General features: G+C 64.2%; 1 protein-coding gene across 1 annotated transcript in view; it reads right to left on the bottom strand.

Moving 5' to 3' along the window:
• Nucleotides 1-3,424: 3,424 nt before the first annotated feature.
• The window catches only part of GRAMD4 (GRAM domain containing 4), a 102,334-nt gene continuing 88,226 nt past the window's right edge, over nucleotides 3,425-17,532 (bottom strand). The window contains exons 15-16 of the mRNA XM_048501590.1: nucleotides 9,009-9,077; nucleotides 3,425-7,947 (exon numbers count right to left, since the gene is read on the bottom strand). Coding sequence (XP_048357547.1) covers nucleotides 7,846-7,947; nucleotides 9,009-9,077 — 171 coding nt within the window. The 3' untranslated portion in view covers nucleotides 3,425-7,845. The remainder of the gene's footprint in view (nucleotides 7,948-9,008; nucleotides 9,078-17,532) is intronic.

Consider the following 17,532-nt stretch of genomic DNA (forward strand, 5'->3'; position numbering starts at 1 on the left):
TATGTTATTTTGTTCAACTGTCAGAATATTATGAATACCAATATCTCAACCTGCTTTTCCCAAATATAGAAGTCCAGTTTTCCTGTGAGAAGGTCCATGAAAAGTCCACAACAAGACTATGAAGCTGCTGCAGCCATTCCTACCATTTCAGTTTTACATTCTCAGGGCAGGGGCATAGCTAGGGAAAATGGAGCCTGGGGCAAAATCTGAGTTTTGCGGGGGGGGCCCCCATATGGGCAGCGTCCCTCCCCCACCACGACCAAACAACATTTTTTGCACCAGGTCATCTCAAAGTCACCATCACATTGTAGAACATACCCCAATCAGGGTACTCACCTGTGACTCAATGAGAGAACGTGGAGGTAGGAGGTTATTCAGGAAGCAACAGGCTACAAGTGACCAGCAAGCTACTTCATGTTATCCTTTTGCTTCCTGGACAAAAGCAACAAGGGATAGAAATAAATGGAAGTATGTACTTTACATGCTATATCCTGAAGATGTTCTGCTAAAGCAGTTCTTGGATGCTGGCAACAGAGGAAGGCTCTAACTGTATCAGGAAAGCACCTCCATTAGCTTGACAGATCTATGGAATCCAGAGGCGCGGCGCACACAACACACTGGGTGCGCGCCCTTTTGGGGTGTGGTGAGGGCGTGGCGGGTGCGTTCTGGGGCAGGGTGGGAATGATCTGGGGCAGGGCATGGTGGGACGGCAGCGGAGGACACACCGGTGCACTGGGCACTTTCCCCCCTTGCTACACCTCTGATGGAATCCAACCCATAATTTTACAGGTTCAAACCTTATAATCTCAAATTAGGAAGGAATGGGAAAGGTTTCTGTTTTACAGTTACAATCAAACACAGTACTGACCCTATAAATTAATTTAATTTAAAGTAACAATTTATGCTTTTACCATTCATTTTCCGCCTTCTGAAAGAAATTCCACAAAAAAATCATGGGGAACTTCTGGGTATCTCAGCCTGAGATCTTTACTGAGCTCATTTTGTGTTCTGATATTTCAAACATATTATAGCCATAGAGAAACTCTTAATTCCTGCCTGCTGGTTGCCCTCTGATCCAGCTTTTCTGTGGGCTTCGTTCATGCAAAGCATAAGCTCTATCGCAGAGGCAGAAATTTTTCCCTAAAGATACCTCCTTTCAAATGTTTTATAGGAATCCCTTACGATGCTTGGCTTCATACTAAAGATTATCACTGGCTGAAATAAGCACACAAATAATGTCCTGTGCAGTATCAATTTTTTTAAAAAAAAGTTGTCTCAGAGACTACATATTCTGAATTTCTTTTAGCTTCTTTTCTCACATCAGTAGCTCTGTCTGAAAGAAATGTGACATCCAATATACTTTCCAAGGTGCTGGCTTCTGTATTTACAGCCAAACAGCTGCCCAGCCAGTGACAAATTGATTCCAGGTGTTGACAAGCAGTATAACAATTTCCTTGCTCTAGTTAAAATGTATAGAAATGAGGAAGCTACTGAGCAGCTCAAACAATATTCCAAAAGCTGGTTTCAAATAAAATGCCAGGTTTGCCCATCTTTGGGTAGTTGGTGCTGGAAGGAGAGAGCTGCCGCTGGAATGGCAGCAACAAGCCAAAATCCACACAGGGGCCAGTTCAGCTGACATTTTCCTGCATAAGCCTCTTCAAAATAAATGGGAGTCGTGTAAGAGTAGTGTAACTCATGTTCAGATAAGGGACCCATGCACTTCATTCACATGTCGCTGAATAATGCATTTTAACAACCAATGGCTATTGTCTGCACTTGTGAATAACTGTACAAGCCTTGCTCTCCATCTAGTGGTTCATGGAGAAAGCCCTGCGCTCTCACTCTGAGCTATGCATACACACAAGCGGTTCATGATCTGATACACACACAAGAATAATACACACACAAACAGTTCATGATCTTGTCACATGCAGTTGATTTCAACACTGCAAAGAAAAATAGTTCTGATCTGAGCCCACACTTTGGACCGTGCTGAGATGGGTTAACATGCAATAGAAGTCAGAGATGGTGAAGTTTTCGGAATTTCTATACTCTTTATCATTTTAAAATATTTCCAGTGAATGCTTTAAAAAACAGAGTAACAGTCCTTCCCAATAGAATAGAGCTATTTATGAATAATGTAACTTAGGTTATAAAACTGGCAGGCTGCTTGCACCTCTTTGCCAAACTTCCAGTTAGGTGAAATTGCCACTGTTCTTTAGGCAATGACAATTCTCACTTGTAGAAGCAAAACGGAACGATCCTGGACAAAACTGGACAAGGTGGACACAAGCAATAAAGTGTGGTAGGAGGCTTCCCAGTACTAGTGTACACATTCACACTAAAAGTAATGGATAAGACTTTTGTTCTAAACGAACATGGAACAAATAGGCAAGAAAACTCAACTATTATGCATTCTCTTCTTAGTGGCCTAATGCTTGATGTATTCGATTCCAACCTGGTTCAGAACCTAGCTGTTGAGGCCAGTCTGCTAGTTTTTGCTCCTAATGTTTCACTTGCATCTATGGCTGGCATTTGGAAGGCAATCTGGGTTTAGTCTGTCAGTAGAATGTCTCCCTGGTTGAACTACACAATGCATTATCTTTGGTAAAGCCTGAACTTCATGAGAAGGGAGGCGGGGTGAGAGATATTTCTCTGAAAACATGTGCACATGTGTCAAAGACAGTACACCAAACAATTTCATAGGCACCCACGGCTAGACCTCTGGACAAGTAGTGGTTGGAGCAGCCATTAAGCAGAAGAAGCAGTGGCGTAGTGGTTCAGAGCAGGTGAACTCTAATCTGGAGGAACCGGGTTTGATTCCCCGCTCTGCTACTTGAGCTGTGGAGGCTTATCTGGGGAATTCAGATTAGCCTGTGCACTCCCACACACACCAGCTGGGTGACCTTGGGCTAGTCACAGTTCTTCTGAGCTCTCTCAGCCCCACCTATCTCACAGGGTGTTTGTTGTGAGGGGAGACGGGAAAGGAGTTTGTAAGCCCCTTTGAGTCTCCTACAGGACAGAAAGGGGGGATATAAATCCAACTCTTCTTCTTCAAGTAAGAGAGACACTGGCAGCACTCCTGGATCTAGAAGTATTGAACACAGTGACAGCCATTGCCTCCTTTCCTGTACAGCCAGTCTGAAGGGAATCCAGCCCAGTCTGAAGGAAATCCCCAAGAAGCTGGGAGAATTTTAGTGGCTTGGCTTACTCCAAGCATATCTGGCCAAGCACTACATTTATCTCACCCATCTCCCAATTTTATTGGCTAGCATACCAACATTTTCACAGGAAGGCAATATTTTTGGGGGGTATTTGGGCCAAACAGGTAACCCACACCTGCTCCAGACAGCTGATAACCACAGACTTAATGCATCATAGACAAAACTGTTCACTTTGAATAATGAAATGAAAACACATTATGTAGCATGAAGCATTTTTAGAATTTATTTAAATAAAAATTATAATTTATACCAAGACCCCTTCCCACAATTTTTTTAAACAAACAAGATTCTCTTAAAAAATGTACAGGGCAAATTTTTTTCATACAGTACAAGTCTCTTGATGAACAAAAGTTACATTTCTAATGAACTATTTACAACTTCAAAATATAGACTCAAACTTCAGACATAAAAATTATTTCACATCCATTAGTGATTAGTAGCAGAAATCAAACATCTGCCAAAAATGTACATCCTTCGTTATAAACTACCAGGTTTGTTTGCTTAAAGGTTTGCAATAGTTAGTTATATTTCCATCTTCTGCACAGCTTTGGTCTGCAGAAATCATGAACTGGCTTTGTGCATGTATGACGTTGCTACGTTACTCACCAATAATCGAATCTTGCCTCACAAAAGTAAAGGGGTACTTACATAAAACATAACTTCTGTTTCTGGAAATTTAAAGGGGAAACCATTATATGTGATCAGTTTTCATCTTCCTTCGTTGCTGAGAAAGGATCTCAAACTTGACCACTTCACTTCCAGTAAAGAAGTTATTGAATTAAATACAAAGAATTCACCAATAAGCCACAGGTGTAATAAGAATAATACATATACACAACAAATATATGAATGAACTGGGAGTTTTTAAAAATAAAAATGCTGTGGAAAATAACACTTCACAATTAAGTAGAACTACTGAATTTACATTCAGTAGCACCATACTGCAAATTCCGTGATAGGAGATGAATTCAGACTACAGAAGAATGGTTATAGAAACACAGAATAAGATGACAAATGTTAAAATATTTCAAGATATAGGAAAGAAAAAACAGAGGTCCTCAAGCTATTTTTGGAGCAGTAGAATTAAGGGCATATCACACAGCAGAAACTACTTTTACAGCAGTTTTTTGCACAACATAAATTTGAACTTTGCAAAAAAATGTGCAGTCATATGCATCACTTCCACTTTAAAGATCCTGCTCAGTTCCTTGATACTGAATAAACCATCACTGCATTACAGTTTGCAAAACATTTATTACATGAACAATTCTGATTTCATATTTGCATTGTTAAGAGTGCAGATTATTCCAAACAAACCTGTATTGGAAATATCAAAGAGGGGAGGGAGAATTAAACCTACTATGTATTCCAGAACCTTCTCCTTAGTGTTATTATTCCCCTTCTGAAAATACAAGTGATTAGGTGTTGTGGCATTGCCATCATGTCAGAGCTGGAAAGGATTTCAAGGAACAACATTCTAGAACAATACTTCAGTTGGCTGCTAAGGGAGGAGGTAATATGTGCTGTTACCTGATTTACACCAGAACCAGTATTCTTATGATCTAAGTGACAGTAAAAATTACATTTGAAAAAATGATACAAAAATAAGAAAAAAACTGTTCATTTTGTAAAAAATATAATCTGTTTTTCAAAAAGAGAGAATCTCATGAACACCCAAAGGATCTATCCCCCTCCAAAACAAACTCCAAAAACAAACCAAACTCAATGCATAATGATTCTGATTTGTGTTATATCAAGGGCATTAAGTTAATCAATGCTTATTTATCCACAATGTACTACTCTGTTTATCTGCTGGGTTGATGTTCAACAAACCTTTTTTAAAAGATGGAATCAAGCTTATTTACCACTGTCCCTCATACTTTCACCCACTTTATTTGAAAATGTATATAAATCAAAGGTCCAATTATTTTTTTAAAATAAGTTGTATTGCCTAGGTTACAGAAACATAATACTTTTGCTACTGAGGGAACTTGTTTCATTAATATAGTTGTGTTTTACCAAAGTTGTAGATTGTGATGAACAATTCAGAATTGATCAATCATGTTTGATTCTCTTAGGACATGAAAATCTACCTTTTTTTTTTCAAGATTACTTTATCCTTTATGCATTCAAAAACATAAACAATGTCGGGCACAAGTAGGAACCAAAAGTATCCAGAAACTAATTTTTCTGAATCTGAATTCTTCTGACAAGGTAAAATGGATGTTTAACTAGACATTACGTATTTTTTTAATGAAGTACTTATTTGGGGAAAGGGCCATTTAGAGTGGGGAAATGGTCAATCTTTTCCCTAATTTTTATGTCTCCTCTTCATTTCATTTCCAACACTTATCTTCCTTGTAACATCCAGTAGCATGTTCATCTTAGCAAGCAAAATCAAGCCCCCACCCAAGAGGTAAACTGGAAGTGAGTGAACTGCAATGGCAAAATGGCAGTGAGAAAGATTTATGCTCTCCTACTACTTCACTTCCCAAAGTTGTCATTTAAAAAAAAAAAGGCTGTTGAGGCTCCATTTTACACACTGAAAGGTAACACATTGGCTGGATTATGATTTCTTGATTCACGACTTCCACATATAAAGTTTGTTACAGAAGGAAGAAGAGTGAACGGTGGCAAGAAGCTCCAGTAACAAGCAAAAGAAACTGACATGTCTGTGTATCAGGCACGTCATGAAAATAAGAAAGAAGAGGGAGAAATAAACATGGACATTCCAGTAGTGATAGTTTGACATAGAAACCTGAACTCAAGAGGCCTGATTAGGTGCAATGCTGAGAATTTCATGATCAGATCTTCCAAGCATGTTTTTCAGGGGGAAATTCCAGTTTGGATCAAGACCCCAGAGCAAGGGAACAAATGTTTAACCATCCAGCTTCCACTTTAATTCACTAATCAAAACTACTACTCAATATGGCTGTATTGAGCTCTAAACGGGGGGGGGGGGGGGGACAAAAAGGAAAGGAAAAGGGTTAGGGTTTAGTTTGTAGGGTTAGTGTCCCTCCCTTTTTGCACCCTTTTTCTCTCTTGTGTTTGTTCCCTTCACACACACACATATACATCCATTTTGCATAGATGCAACATCCATGCTTTCCCTTTACGTTCTTAAGTCCTTGTTAGGGTGTCAGGTTAGGAGGGTTAGGGGGGCTTCCCCTTCTTCTCCTTCCTTCCTGTCCACCTTTTGTCCACTCATCCTTTTATTCACACCTACACTATACACAGATCCATGCTTTTGGGTCTCTGCATCTTCTTTTGTGGCTGAGAGGCCTCTCTCTCTCTCGCTCTCTCTCTCTCACACACACACACACACTGCTCTTCTGCTGCCTAAAAGCACTGTGGGTTGTGTTTGTATGTTTTCATTGGTAAACCCACACAGGTTAGAAGAGTTAAACCTCTTCTTCTCCCTATATCAGAGCCTCAGTCCAAAACCATGGTCCCATAAATCTGCTCTCTGTCTTTTAAAAATGCTGGGAAGGTCTGATTATGAATTATGAGTCTTGGCAGTTGAGACTCTCAAGGTGAGCCCTTACTACATAGAACACAAGTTTTCATGACTTTAAAATATTTGCACTGCTGAATTTAAAGGAAGAAAACCCAATTTCAGCAAACCTGTGAAGACAGAGGAGTCATACTGTTCTGTATTATCTAAAAAGGTCCTTAAAATAAAGATCCACAATTAAATCTGCCCCAAATGATGTTCCCCATTGAAACAGGAACAACATTTATTACATTAGCAAAGTGCCTTTATTATGGGTACCCAGGGTGGGGAAGGAGGGGAAGGAACATACCCTGCTCTCTGCTAAGGAGTAATTCCTTTTCACAAAACTTCCGCCAAGAAGTGCTCTTAAATATTCCAGAAATACCACTGGCCTGACATATCTAACGGCCAGAAGATTACCAAATGCAAGATTTCAAGCTTTTCCCTCAGAAATACCACATAATTTGCCATGCCAGAAACCCAGCCAGCAGGAAGGACAACAGCTTTGCCTTGTCCAATTGAAAAGGTACAGTAGCTGGTAAGAAAGTTTGTCTGAAGCACAACTACTGATATTCATACCTTCAACTAATATTTATCTATTGATTAGTTCAGCAAAAGAGTGACCTTCAAAAGCACATTAACTTGTTTTACAATGTCTGACTGTAATCCTGTATCCAATTGTGCATATATGAATTCCACAACTGGACTTGTACATATACAGCTGAGTGCAGGACTGCCAGCAGAGGAAGAACAGAATGTACAACCATATCCTGGGATTCTAGGGCTGGGAAAGGCATTTCCCTCGGTCTACCCTCCACTAATTGTGCCAAATACCTTCCTATAATTTTTCTAAATGCCAGTAAATAAACATTAAAAGTGCTTAATGTGCAAGGCGAAAAGTGATGATAGCACTTTCTTTTTTCCTTTTTTGTTTTTTTTTTACAAAAGCTTTAAAAAACAAAAACATGAAGGCATATATAAAATATGTTTATGTAATGCAAGGTATGTGCAATGAAGGAAATTATTGCAGAACTGATGAAGGGTGTTCCACCTTTTCTCCCACAACCAAGAGAGTAAACCAAATTTTAAAAAAGGAAGTCCCCTAGAAGAACCAGCCATCGTGATGTACTAGCTTTCGCTGGAGGATGCTGCTGAAGTTATCTTCATATACTGGCTGAAAATGGTCTCAAAAGCTTCATCTCTGTGTACCATGGCACCAAACACTAAAGGCTTCCAAAGACAGAAAACAGGAAAGTTAACAGCCACCAAACTAGAGAGATTCCTGCACTATGATTATGTGTTAAAACTTATAATTCCAATAGTTACATACAAATATGAAAATAATAAAATATAAATAGGTACTTCTTGTTATGAATAATAAAAAACAGTCAATCTTCTACAACTGGAAAATGTACTTTAGAAATACCTGTGTGGAGACTGCTGAATTCTAGAGTTCTATTCGTATACCTGGTATTACTGTACAATTCTAGAAGCTGCTGCATGAAGTATGCTTCTAAAGGGTGGCACATCTACTACATCTACTGCACACACAGTTCACCAGAACAGTGCTGCCAAGTGCCCAAGTAACTTGTTACAGAGTCAAACTCTATGATGGGCTGATGGAGCAAAGACACTGCCAATTTTCCTTCAAGTCAAGTAGCTACAGAACTTCACATGGGCTGTGCACAGATGACAAGATGGCATAAATCTATGCAGCACATTATGTGAGCCACTGGACAACATGCACTACAATTAAACCTCTAAAATTAAGGCCGGGCTATTCTCGAAGTGCTCCAAAAACTAATGGAAAACTAATAATGTTTTTGAGCATGAAGGTATAGCCAAAGCAATGGCTGAATCAACCTGTGGAGGTGGCATGAGTCCACATGGATAAATTTGCTCCTCAGGGCCCTTACTCAACCGAAGGGGCAAACACGCCATGGCCCTCTGCTATGTTCAAGCACAGCACAGGGTACCGCATCAGGTCTTTTGCGTGGCCACCAGCCCCATTGGCATGGAAGGGGTGTACCAGAGGCATTACCAAAGATTGTGCCAATGTTAGTCAGCTTCCACCCTGGCTTTGTGGCCAGTTAAATCGTGGCCCAGGGCTTGGATTAGACCCTATAGAGAGCTTTCCAGTGATAGGATTCTTTAGGAGTTTTTTCTTTCTCTCCATGATGCTGGAAAGTCCTCCAGAAGTGGTGGGGAGGCAGCAATGCCATGCCTAGTTGCTAGGGCTGTGGATTGGACTGCTAGTAACACTGACCAGGCATTTTTATTTGCCTACTTACTTTCTGTGTAGATGGTGTTGAGACTGCAATACCCATCCCAGATCCTGGGAGAACCGAAAGGACTTTGTACTAAAAACAAAGGGAAAAAGGAAACAAAGACATATTTATGTACTGAGACATTAGATGAATGAAGGTAATGCCTAAAAGCTCATATCTGTCCAACGTTGAGCATGGAAAACTGTCACTCTGTCAGAGTATAATCATTTTAGCAGTCAAGATAGTTCAGTGAAATGATCTGATAGAATCTACAAAGGCGCTGGCTAAGTCTGAAGTGATTACTCAGAGGTTTTCATAATAATTAAGAATCCACACTCCCTCAATCCCTATGCCCACCTGCAACCGTGACCTGCCATATCCAACTGATCCTACCTGTGGCAAATAATCTATCTGTGATTGTTTGACATGCTAATAGCAATATCAGAATGTCTGTAAATTTATAAATATCCTTCTCAGACAACAATGGGTATTTGTTTCTATCATGGTAAGATTTGGGTTTTTGACAGAATGACTAGTGCCGTGGTGGCGAACCTATGGCACTCCAGATGTTCATGGACTACAATTCCCATCAGCCCCTGCCAGCATGGCCAATTGGTCATGTTGGCAGGGGCTGATGGGAATTGTAGTCCATGAACATCTGGAGTGCCCCCACCCCCCCCCCCCCCCACCCCCCCCCCCCCCCACCCCCCCCCCCCCCCACCCCCCCCCCCCCCCACCCCCCCCCCCCCCCACCCCCCCCCCCCCCCACCCCCCCCCCCCCCCACCCCCCCCCCCCCCCACCCCCCCCCCCCCCCACCCCCCCCCCCCCCCACCCCCCCCCCCCCCCACCCCCCCCCCCCCCCACCCCCCCCCCCCCCCACCCCCCCCCCCCCCCACCCCCCCCCCCCCCCACCCCCCCCCCCCCCCACCCCCCCCCCCCCCCACCCCCCCCCCCCCCCACCCCCCCCCCCCCCCACCCCCCCCCCCCCCCACCCCCCCCCCCCCCCACCCCCCCCCCCCCCCACCCCCCCCCCCCCCCACCCCCCCCCCCCCCCACCCCCCCCCCCCCCCACCCCCCCCCCCCCCCACCCCCCCCCCCCCCCACCCCCCCCCCCCCCCACCCCCCCCCCCCCCCACCCCCCCCCCCCCCCACCCCCCCCCCCCCCCACCCCCCCCCCCCCCCACCCCCCCCCCCCCCCACCCCCCCCCCCCCCCACCCCCCCCCCCCCCCACCCCCCCCCCCCCCCACCCCCCCCCCCCCCCACCCCCCCCCCCCCCCACCCCCCCCCCCCCCCACCCCCCCCCCCCCCCACCCCCCCCCCCCCCCACCCCCCCCCCCCCCCACCCCCCCCCCCCCCCACCCCCCCCCCCCCCCACCCCCCCCCCCCCCCACCCCCCCCCCCCCCCACCCCCCCCCCCCCCCACCCCCCCCCCCCCCCACCCCCCCCCCCCCCCACCCCCCCCCCCCCCCACCCCCCCCCCCCCCCACCCCCCCCCCCCCCCACCCCCCCCCCCCCCCACCCCCCCCCCCCCCCACCCCCCCCCCCCCCCACCCCCCCCCCCCCCCACCCCCCCCCCCCCCCACCCCCCCCCCCCCCCACCCCCCCCCCCCCCCACCCCCCCCCCCCCCCACCCCCCCCCCCCCCCACCCCCCCCCCCCCCCACCCCCCCCCCCCCCCACCCCCCCCCCCCCCCACCCCCCCCCCCCCCCACCCCCCCCCCCCCCCACCCCCCCCCCCCCCCACCCCCCCCCCCCCCCACCCCCCCCCCCCCCCACCCCCCCCCCCCCCCACCCCCCCCCCCCCCCACCCCCCCCCCCCCCCACCCCCCCCCCCCCCCACCCCCCCCCCCCCCCACCCCCCCCCCCCCCCACCCCCCCCCCCCCCCACCCCCCCCCCCCCCCACCCCCCCCCCCCCCCACCCCCCCCCCCCCCCACCCCCCCCCCCCCCCACCCCCCCCCCCCCCCACCCCCCCCCCCCCCCACCCCCCCCCCCCCCCACCCCCCCCCCCCCCCACCCCCCCCCCCCCCCACCCCCCCCCCCCCCCACCCCCCCCCCCCCCCACCCCCCCCCCCCCCCACCCCCCCCCCCCCCCACCCCCCCCCCCCCCCACCCCCCCCCCCCCCCACCCCCCCCCCCCCCCACCCCCCCCCCCCCCCACCCCCCCCCCCCCCCACCCCCCCCCCCCCCCACCCCCCCCCCCCCCCACCCCCCCCCCCCCCCACCCCCCCCCCCCCCCACCCCCCCCCCCCCCCACCCCCCCCCCCCCCCACCCCCCCCCCCCCCCACCCCCCCCCCCCCCCACCCCCCCCCCCCCCCACCCCCCCCCCCCCCCACCCCCCCCCCCCCCCACCCCCCCCCCCCCCCACCCCCCCCCCCCCCCACCCCCCCCCCCCCCCACCCCCCCCCCCCCCCACCCCCCCCCCCCCCCACCCCCCCCCCCCCCCACCCCCCCCCCCCCCCACCCCCCCCCCCCCCCACCCCCCCCCCCCCCCACCCCCCCCCCCCCCCACCCCCCCCCCCCCCCACCCCCCCCCCCCCCCACCCCCCCCCCCCCCCACCCCCCCCCCCCCCCACCCCCCCCCCCCCCCACCCCCCCCCCCCCCCACCCCCCCCCCCCCCCACCCCCCCCCCCCCCCACCCCCCCCCCCCCCCACCCCCCCCCCCCCCCACCCCCCCCCCCCCCCACCCCCCCCCCCCCCCACCCCCCCCCCCCCCCACCCCCCCCCCCCCCCACCCCCCCCCCCCCCCACCCCCCCCCCCCCCCACCCCCCCCCCCCCCCACCCCCCCCCCCCCCCACCCCCCCCCCCCCCCACCCCCCCCCCCCCCCACCCCCCCCCCCCCCCACCCCCCCCCCCCCCCACCCCCCCCCCCCCCCACCCCCCCCCCCCCCCACCCCCCCCCCCCCCCACCCCCCCCCCCCCCCACCCCCCCCCCCCCCCACCCCCCCCCCCCCCCACCCCCCCCCCCCCCCACCCCCCCCCCCCCCCACCCCCCCCCCCCCCCACCCCCCCCCCCCCCCACCCCCCCCCCCCCCCACCCCCCCCCCCCCCCACCCCCCCCCCCCCCCACCCCCCCCCCCCCCCACCCCCCCCCCCCCCCACCCCCCCCCCCCCCCACCCCCCCCCCCCCCCACCCCCCCCCCCCCCCACCCCCCCCCCCCCCCACCCCCCCCCCCCCCCACCCCCCCCCCCCCCCACCCCCCCCCCCCCCCACCCCCCCCCCCCCCCACCCCCCCCCCCCCCCACCCCCCCCCCCCCCCACCCCCCCCCCCCCCCACCCCCCCCCCCCCCCACCCCCCCCCCCCCCCACCCCCCCCCCCCCCCACCCCCCCCCCCCCCCACCCCCCCCCCCCCCCACCCCCCCCCCCCCCCACCCCCCCCCCCCCCCACCCCCCCCCCCCCCCACCCCCCCCCCCCCCCACCCCCCCCCCCCCCCACCCCCCCCCCCCCCCACCCCCCCCCCCCCCCACCCCCCCCCCCCCCCACCCCCCCCCCCCCCCACCCCCCCCCCCCCCCACCCCCCCCCCCCCCCACCCCCCCCCCCCCCCACCCCCCCCCCCCCCCACCCCCCCCCCCCCCCACCCCCCCCCCCCCCCACCCCCCCCCCCCCCCACCCCCCCCCCCCCCCACCCCCCCCCCCCCCCACCCCCCCCCCCCCCCACCCCCCCCCCCCCCCACCCCCCCCCCCCCCCACCCCCCCCCCCCCCCACCCCCCCCCCCCCCCACCCCCCCCCCCCCCCACCCCCCCCCCCCCCCACCCCCCCCCCCCCCCACCCCCCCCCCCCCCCACCCCCCCCCCCCCCCACCCCCCCCCCCCCCCACCCCCCCCCCCCCCCACCCCCCCCCCCCCCCACCCCCCCCCCCCCCCACCCCCCCCCCCCCCCACCCCCCCCCCCCCCCACCCCCCCCCCCCCCCACCCCCCCCCCCCCCCACCCCCCCCCCCCCCCACCCCCCCCCCCCCCCACCCCCCCCCCCCCCCACCCCCCCCCCCCCCCACCCCCCCCCCCCCCCACCCCCCCCCCCCCCCACCCCCCCCCCCCCCCACCCCCCCCCCCCCCCACCCCCCCCCCCCCCCACCCCCCCCCCCCCCCACCCCCCCCCCCCCCCACCCCCCCCCCCCCCCACCCCCCCCCCCCCCCACCCCCCCCCCCCCCCACCCCCCCCCCCCCCCACCCCCCCCCCCCCCCACCCCCCCCCCCCCCCACCCCCCCCCCCCCCCACCCCCCCCCCCCCCCACCCCCCCCCCCCCCCACCCCCCCCCCCCCCCACCCCCCCCCCCCCCCACCCCCCCCCCCCCCCACCCCCCCCCCCCCCCACCCCCCCCCCCCCCCACCCCCCCCCCCCCCCACCCCCCCCCCCCCCCACCCCCCCCCCCCCCCACCCCCCCCCCCCCCCACCCCCCCCCCCCCCCACCCCCCCCCCCCCCCACCCCCCCCCCCCCCCACCCCCCCCCCCCCCCACCCCCCCCCCCCCCCACCCCCCCCCCCCCCCACCCCCCCCCCCCCCCACCCCCCCCCCCCCCCACCCCCCCCCCCCCCCACCCCCCCCCCCCCCCACCCCCCCCCCCCCCCACCCCCCCCCCCCCCCACCCCCCCCCCCCCCCACCCCCCCCCCCCCCCACCCCCCCCCCCCCCCACCCCCCCCCCCCCCCACCCCCCCCCCCCCCCACCCCCCCCCCCCCCCACCCCCCCCCCCCCCCACCCCCCCCCCCCCCCACCCCCCCCCCCCCCCACCCCCCCCCCCCCCCACCCCCCCCCCCCCCCACCCCCCCCCCCCCCCACCCCCCCCCCCCCCCACCCCCCCCCCCCCCCACCCCCCCCCCCCCCCACCCCCCCCCCCCCCCACCCCCCCCCCCCCCCACCCCCCCCCCCCCCCACCCCCCCCCCCCCCCACCCCCCCCCCCCCCCACCCCCCCCCCCCCCCACCCCCCCCCCCCCCCACCCCCCCCCCCCCCCACCCCCCCCCCCCCCCACCCCCCCCCCCCCCCACCCCCCCCCCCCCCCACCCCCCCCCCCCCCCACCCCCCCCCCCCCCCACCCCCCCCCCCCCCCACCCCCCCCCCCCCCCACCCCCCCCCCCCCCCACCCCCCCCCCCCCCCACCCCCCCCCCCCCCCACCCCCCCCCCCCCCCACCCCCCCCCCCCCCCACCCCCCCCCCCCCCCACCCCCCCCCCCCCCCACCCCCCCCCCCCCCCACCCCCCCCCCCCCCCACCCCCCCCCCCCCCCACCCCCCCCCCCCCCCACCCCCCCCCCCCCCCACCCCCCCCCCCCCCCACCCCCCCCCCCCCCCACCCCCCCCCCCCCCCACCCCCCCCCCCCCCCACCCCCCCCCCCCCCCACCCCCCCCCCCCCCCACCCCCCCCCCCCCCCACCCCCCCCCCCCCCCACCCCCCCCCCCCCCCACCCCCCCCCCCCCCCACCCCCCCCCCCCCCCACCCCCCCCCCCCCCCACCCCCCCCCCCCCCCACCCCCCCCCCCCCCCACCCCCCCCCCCCCCCACCCCCCCCCCCCCCCACCCCCCCCCCCCCCCACCCCCCCCCCCCCCCACCCCCCCCCCCCCCCACCCCCCCCCCCCCCCACCCCCCCCCCCCCCCACCCCCCCCCCCCCCCACCCCCCCCCCCCCCCACCCCCCCCCCCCCCCACCCCCCCCCCCCCCCACCCCCCCCCCCCCCCACCCCCCCCCCCCCCCACCCCCCCCCCCCCCCACCCCCCCCCCCCCCCACCCCCCCCCCCCCCCACCCCCCCCCCCCCCCACCCCCCCCCCCCCCCACCCCCCCCCCCCCCCACCCCCCCCCCCCCCCACCCCCCCCCCCCCCCACCCCCCCCCCCCCCCACCCCCCCCCCCCCCCACCCCCCCCCCCCCCCACCCCCCCCCCCCCCCACCCCCCCCCCCCCCCACCCCCCCCCCCCCCCACCCCCCCCCCCCCCCACCCCCCCCCCCCCCCACCCCCCCCCCCCCCCACCCCCCCCCCCCCCCACCCCCCCCCCCCCCCACCCCCCCCCCCCCCCACCCCCCCCCCCCCCCACCCCCCCCCCCCCCCACCCCCCCCCCCCCCCACCCCCCCCCCCCCCCACCCCCCCCCCCCCCCACCCCCCCCCCCCCCCACCCCCCCCCCCCCCCACCCCCCCCCCCCCCCACCCCCCCCCCCCCCCACCCCCCCCCCCCCCCACCCCCCCCCCCCCCCACCCCCCCCCCCCCCCACCCCCCCCCCCCCCCACCCCCCCCCCCCCCCACCCCCCCCCCCCCCCACCCCCCCCCCCCCCCACCCCCCCCCCCCCCCACCCCCCCCCCCCCCCACCCCCCCCCCCCCCCACCCCCCCCCCCCCCCACCCCCCCCCCCCCCCACCCCCCCCCCCCCCCACCCCCCCCCCCCCCCACCCCCCCCCCCCCCCACCCCCCCCCCCCCCCACCCCCCCCCCCCCCCACCCCCCCCCCCCCCCACCCCCCCCCCCCCCCACCCCCCCCCCCCCCCACCCCCCCCCCCCCCCACCCCCCCCCCCCCCCACCCCCCCCCCCCCCCACCCCCCCCCCCCCCCACCCCCCCCCCCCCCCACCCCCCCCCCCCCCCACCCCCCCCCCCCCCCACCCCCCCCCCCCCCCACCCCCCCCCCCCCCCACCCCCCCCCCCCCCCACCCCCCCCCCCCCCCACCCCCCCCCCCCCCCACCCCCCCCCCCCCCCACCCCCCCCCCCCCCCACCCCCCCCCCCCCCCACCCCCCCCCCCCCCCACCCCCCCCCCCCCCCACCCCCCCCCCCCCCCACCCCCCCCCCCCCCCACCCCCCCCCCCCCCCACCCCCCCCCCCCCCCACCCCCCCCCCCCCCCACCCCCCCCCCCCCCCACCCCCCCCCCCCCCCACCCCCCCCCCCCCCCACCCCCCCCCCCCCCCACCCCCCCCCCCCCCCACCCCCCCCCCCCCCCACCCCCCCCCCCCCCCACCCCCCCCCCCCCCCACCCCCCCCCCCCCCCACCCCCCCCCCCCCCCACCCCCCCCCCCCCCCACCCCCCCCCCCCCCCACCCCCCCCCCCCCCCACCCCCCCCCCCCCCCACCCCCCCCCCCCCCCACCCCCCCCCCCCCCCACCCCCCCCCCCCCCCACCCCCCCCCCCCCCCACCCCCCCCCCCCCCCACCCCCCCCCCCCCCCACCCCCCCCCCCCCCCACCCCCCCCCCCCCCCACCCCCCCCCCCCCCCACCCCCCCCCCCCCCCACCCCCCCCCCCCCCCACCCCCCCCCCCCCCCACCCCCCCCCCCCCCCACCCCCCCCCCCCCCCACCCCCCCCCCCCCCCACCCCCCCCCCCCCCCACCCCCCCCCCCCCCCACCCCCCCCCCCCCCCACCCCCCCCCCCCCCCACCCCCCCCCCCCCCCACCCCCCCCCCCCCCCACCCCCCCCCCCCCCCACCCCCCCCCCCCCCCACCCCCCCCCCCCCCCACCCCCCCCCCCCCCCACCCCCCCCCCCCCCCACCCCCCCCCCCCCCCACCCCCCCCCCCCCCCACCCCCCCCCCCCCCCACCCCCCCCCCCCCCCACCCCCCCCCCCCCCCACCCCCCCCCCCCCCCACCCCCCCCCCCCCCCACCCCCCCCCCCCCCCACCCCCCCCCCCCCCCACCCCCCCCCCCCCCCACCCCCCCCCCCCCCCACCCCCCCCCCCCCCCACCCCCCCCCCCCCCCACCCCCCCCCCCCCCCACCCCCCCCCCCCCCCACCCCCCCCCCCCCCCACCCCCCCCCCCCCCCACCCCCCCCCCCCCCCACCCCCCCCCCCCCCCACCCCCCCCCCCCCCCACCCCCCCCCCCCCCCACCCCCCCCCCCCCCCACCCCCCCCCCCCCCCACCCCCCCCCCCCCCCACCCCCCCCCCCCCCCACCCCCCCCCCCCCCCACCCCCCCCCCCCCCCACCCCCCCCCCCCCCCACCCCCCCCCCCCCCCACCCCCCCCCCCCCCCACCCCCCCCCCCCCCCACCCCCCCCCCCCCCCACCCCCCCCCCCCCCCACCCCCCCCCCCCCCCACCCCCCCCCCCCCCCACCCCCCCCCCCCCCCACCCCCCCCCCCCCCCACCCCCCCCCCCCCCCACCCCCCCCCCCCCCCACCCCCCCCCCCCCCCACCCCCCCCCCCCCCCACCCCCCCCCCCCCCCACCCCCCCCCCCCCCCACCCCCCCCCCCCCCCACCCCCCCCCCCCCCCACCCCCCCCCCCCCCCACCCCCCCCCCCCCCCACCCCCCCCCCCCCCCACCCCCCCCCCCCCCCACCCCCCCCCCCCCCCACCCCCCCCCCCCCCCACCCCCCCCCCCCCCCACCCCCCCCCCCCCCCACCCCCCCCCCCCCCCACCCCCCCCCCCCCCCACCCCCCCCCCCCCCCACCCCCCCCCCCCCCCACCCCCCCCCCCCCCCACCCCCCCCCCCCCCCACCCCCCCCCCCCCCCACCCCCCCCCCCCCCCACCCCCCCCCCCCCCCACCCCCCCCCCCCCCCACCCCCCCCCCCCCCCACCCCCCCCCCCCCCCACCCCCCCCCCCCCCCACCCCCCCCCCCCCCCACCCC

Source organism: Sphaerodactylus townsendi, linkage group LG06 (genome assembly GCF_021028975.2).
Source record: "Sphaerodactylus townsendi isolate TG3544 linkage group LG06, MPM_Stown_v2.3, whole genome shotgun sequence".
NCBI lineage: Eukaryota > Metazoa > Chordata > Lepidosauria > Squamata > Sphaerodactylidae > Sphaerodactylus > Sphaerodactylus townsendi.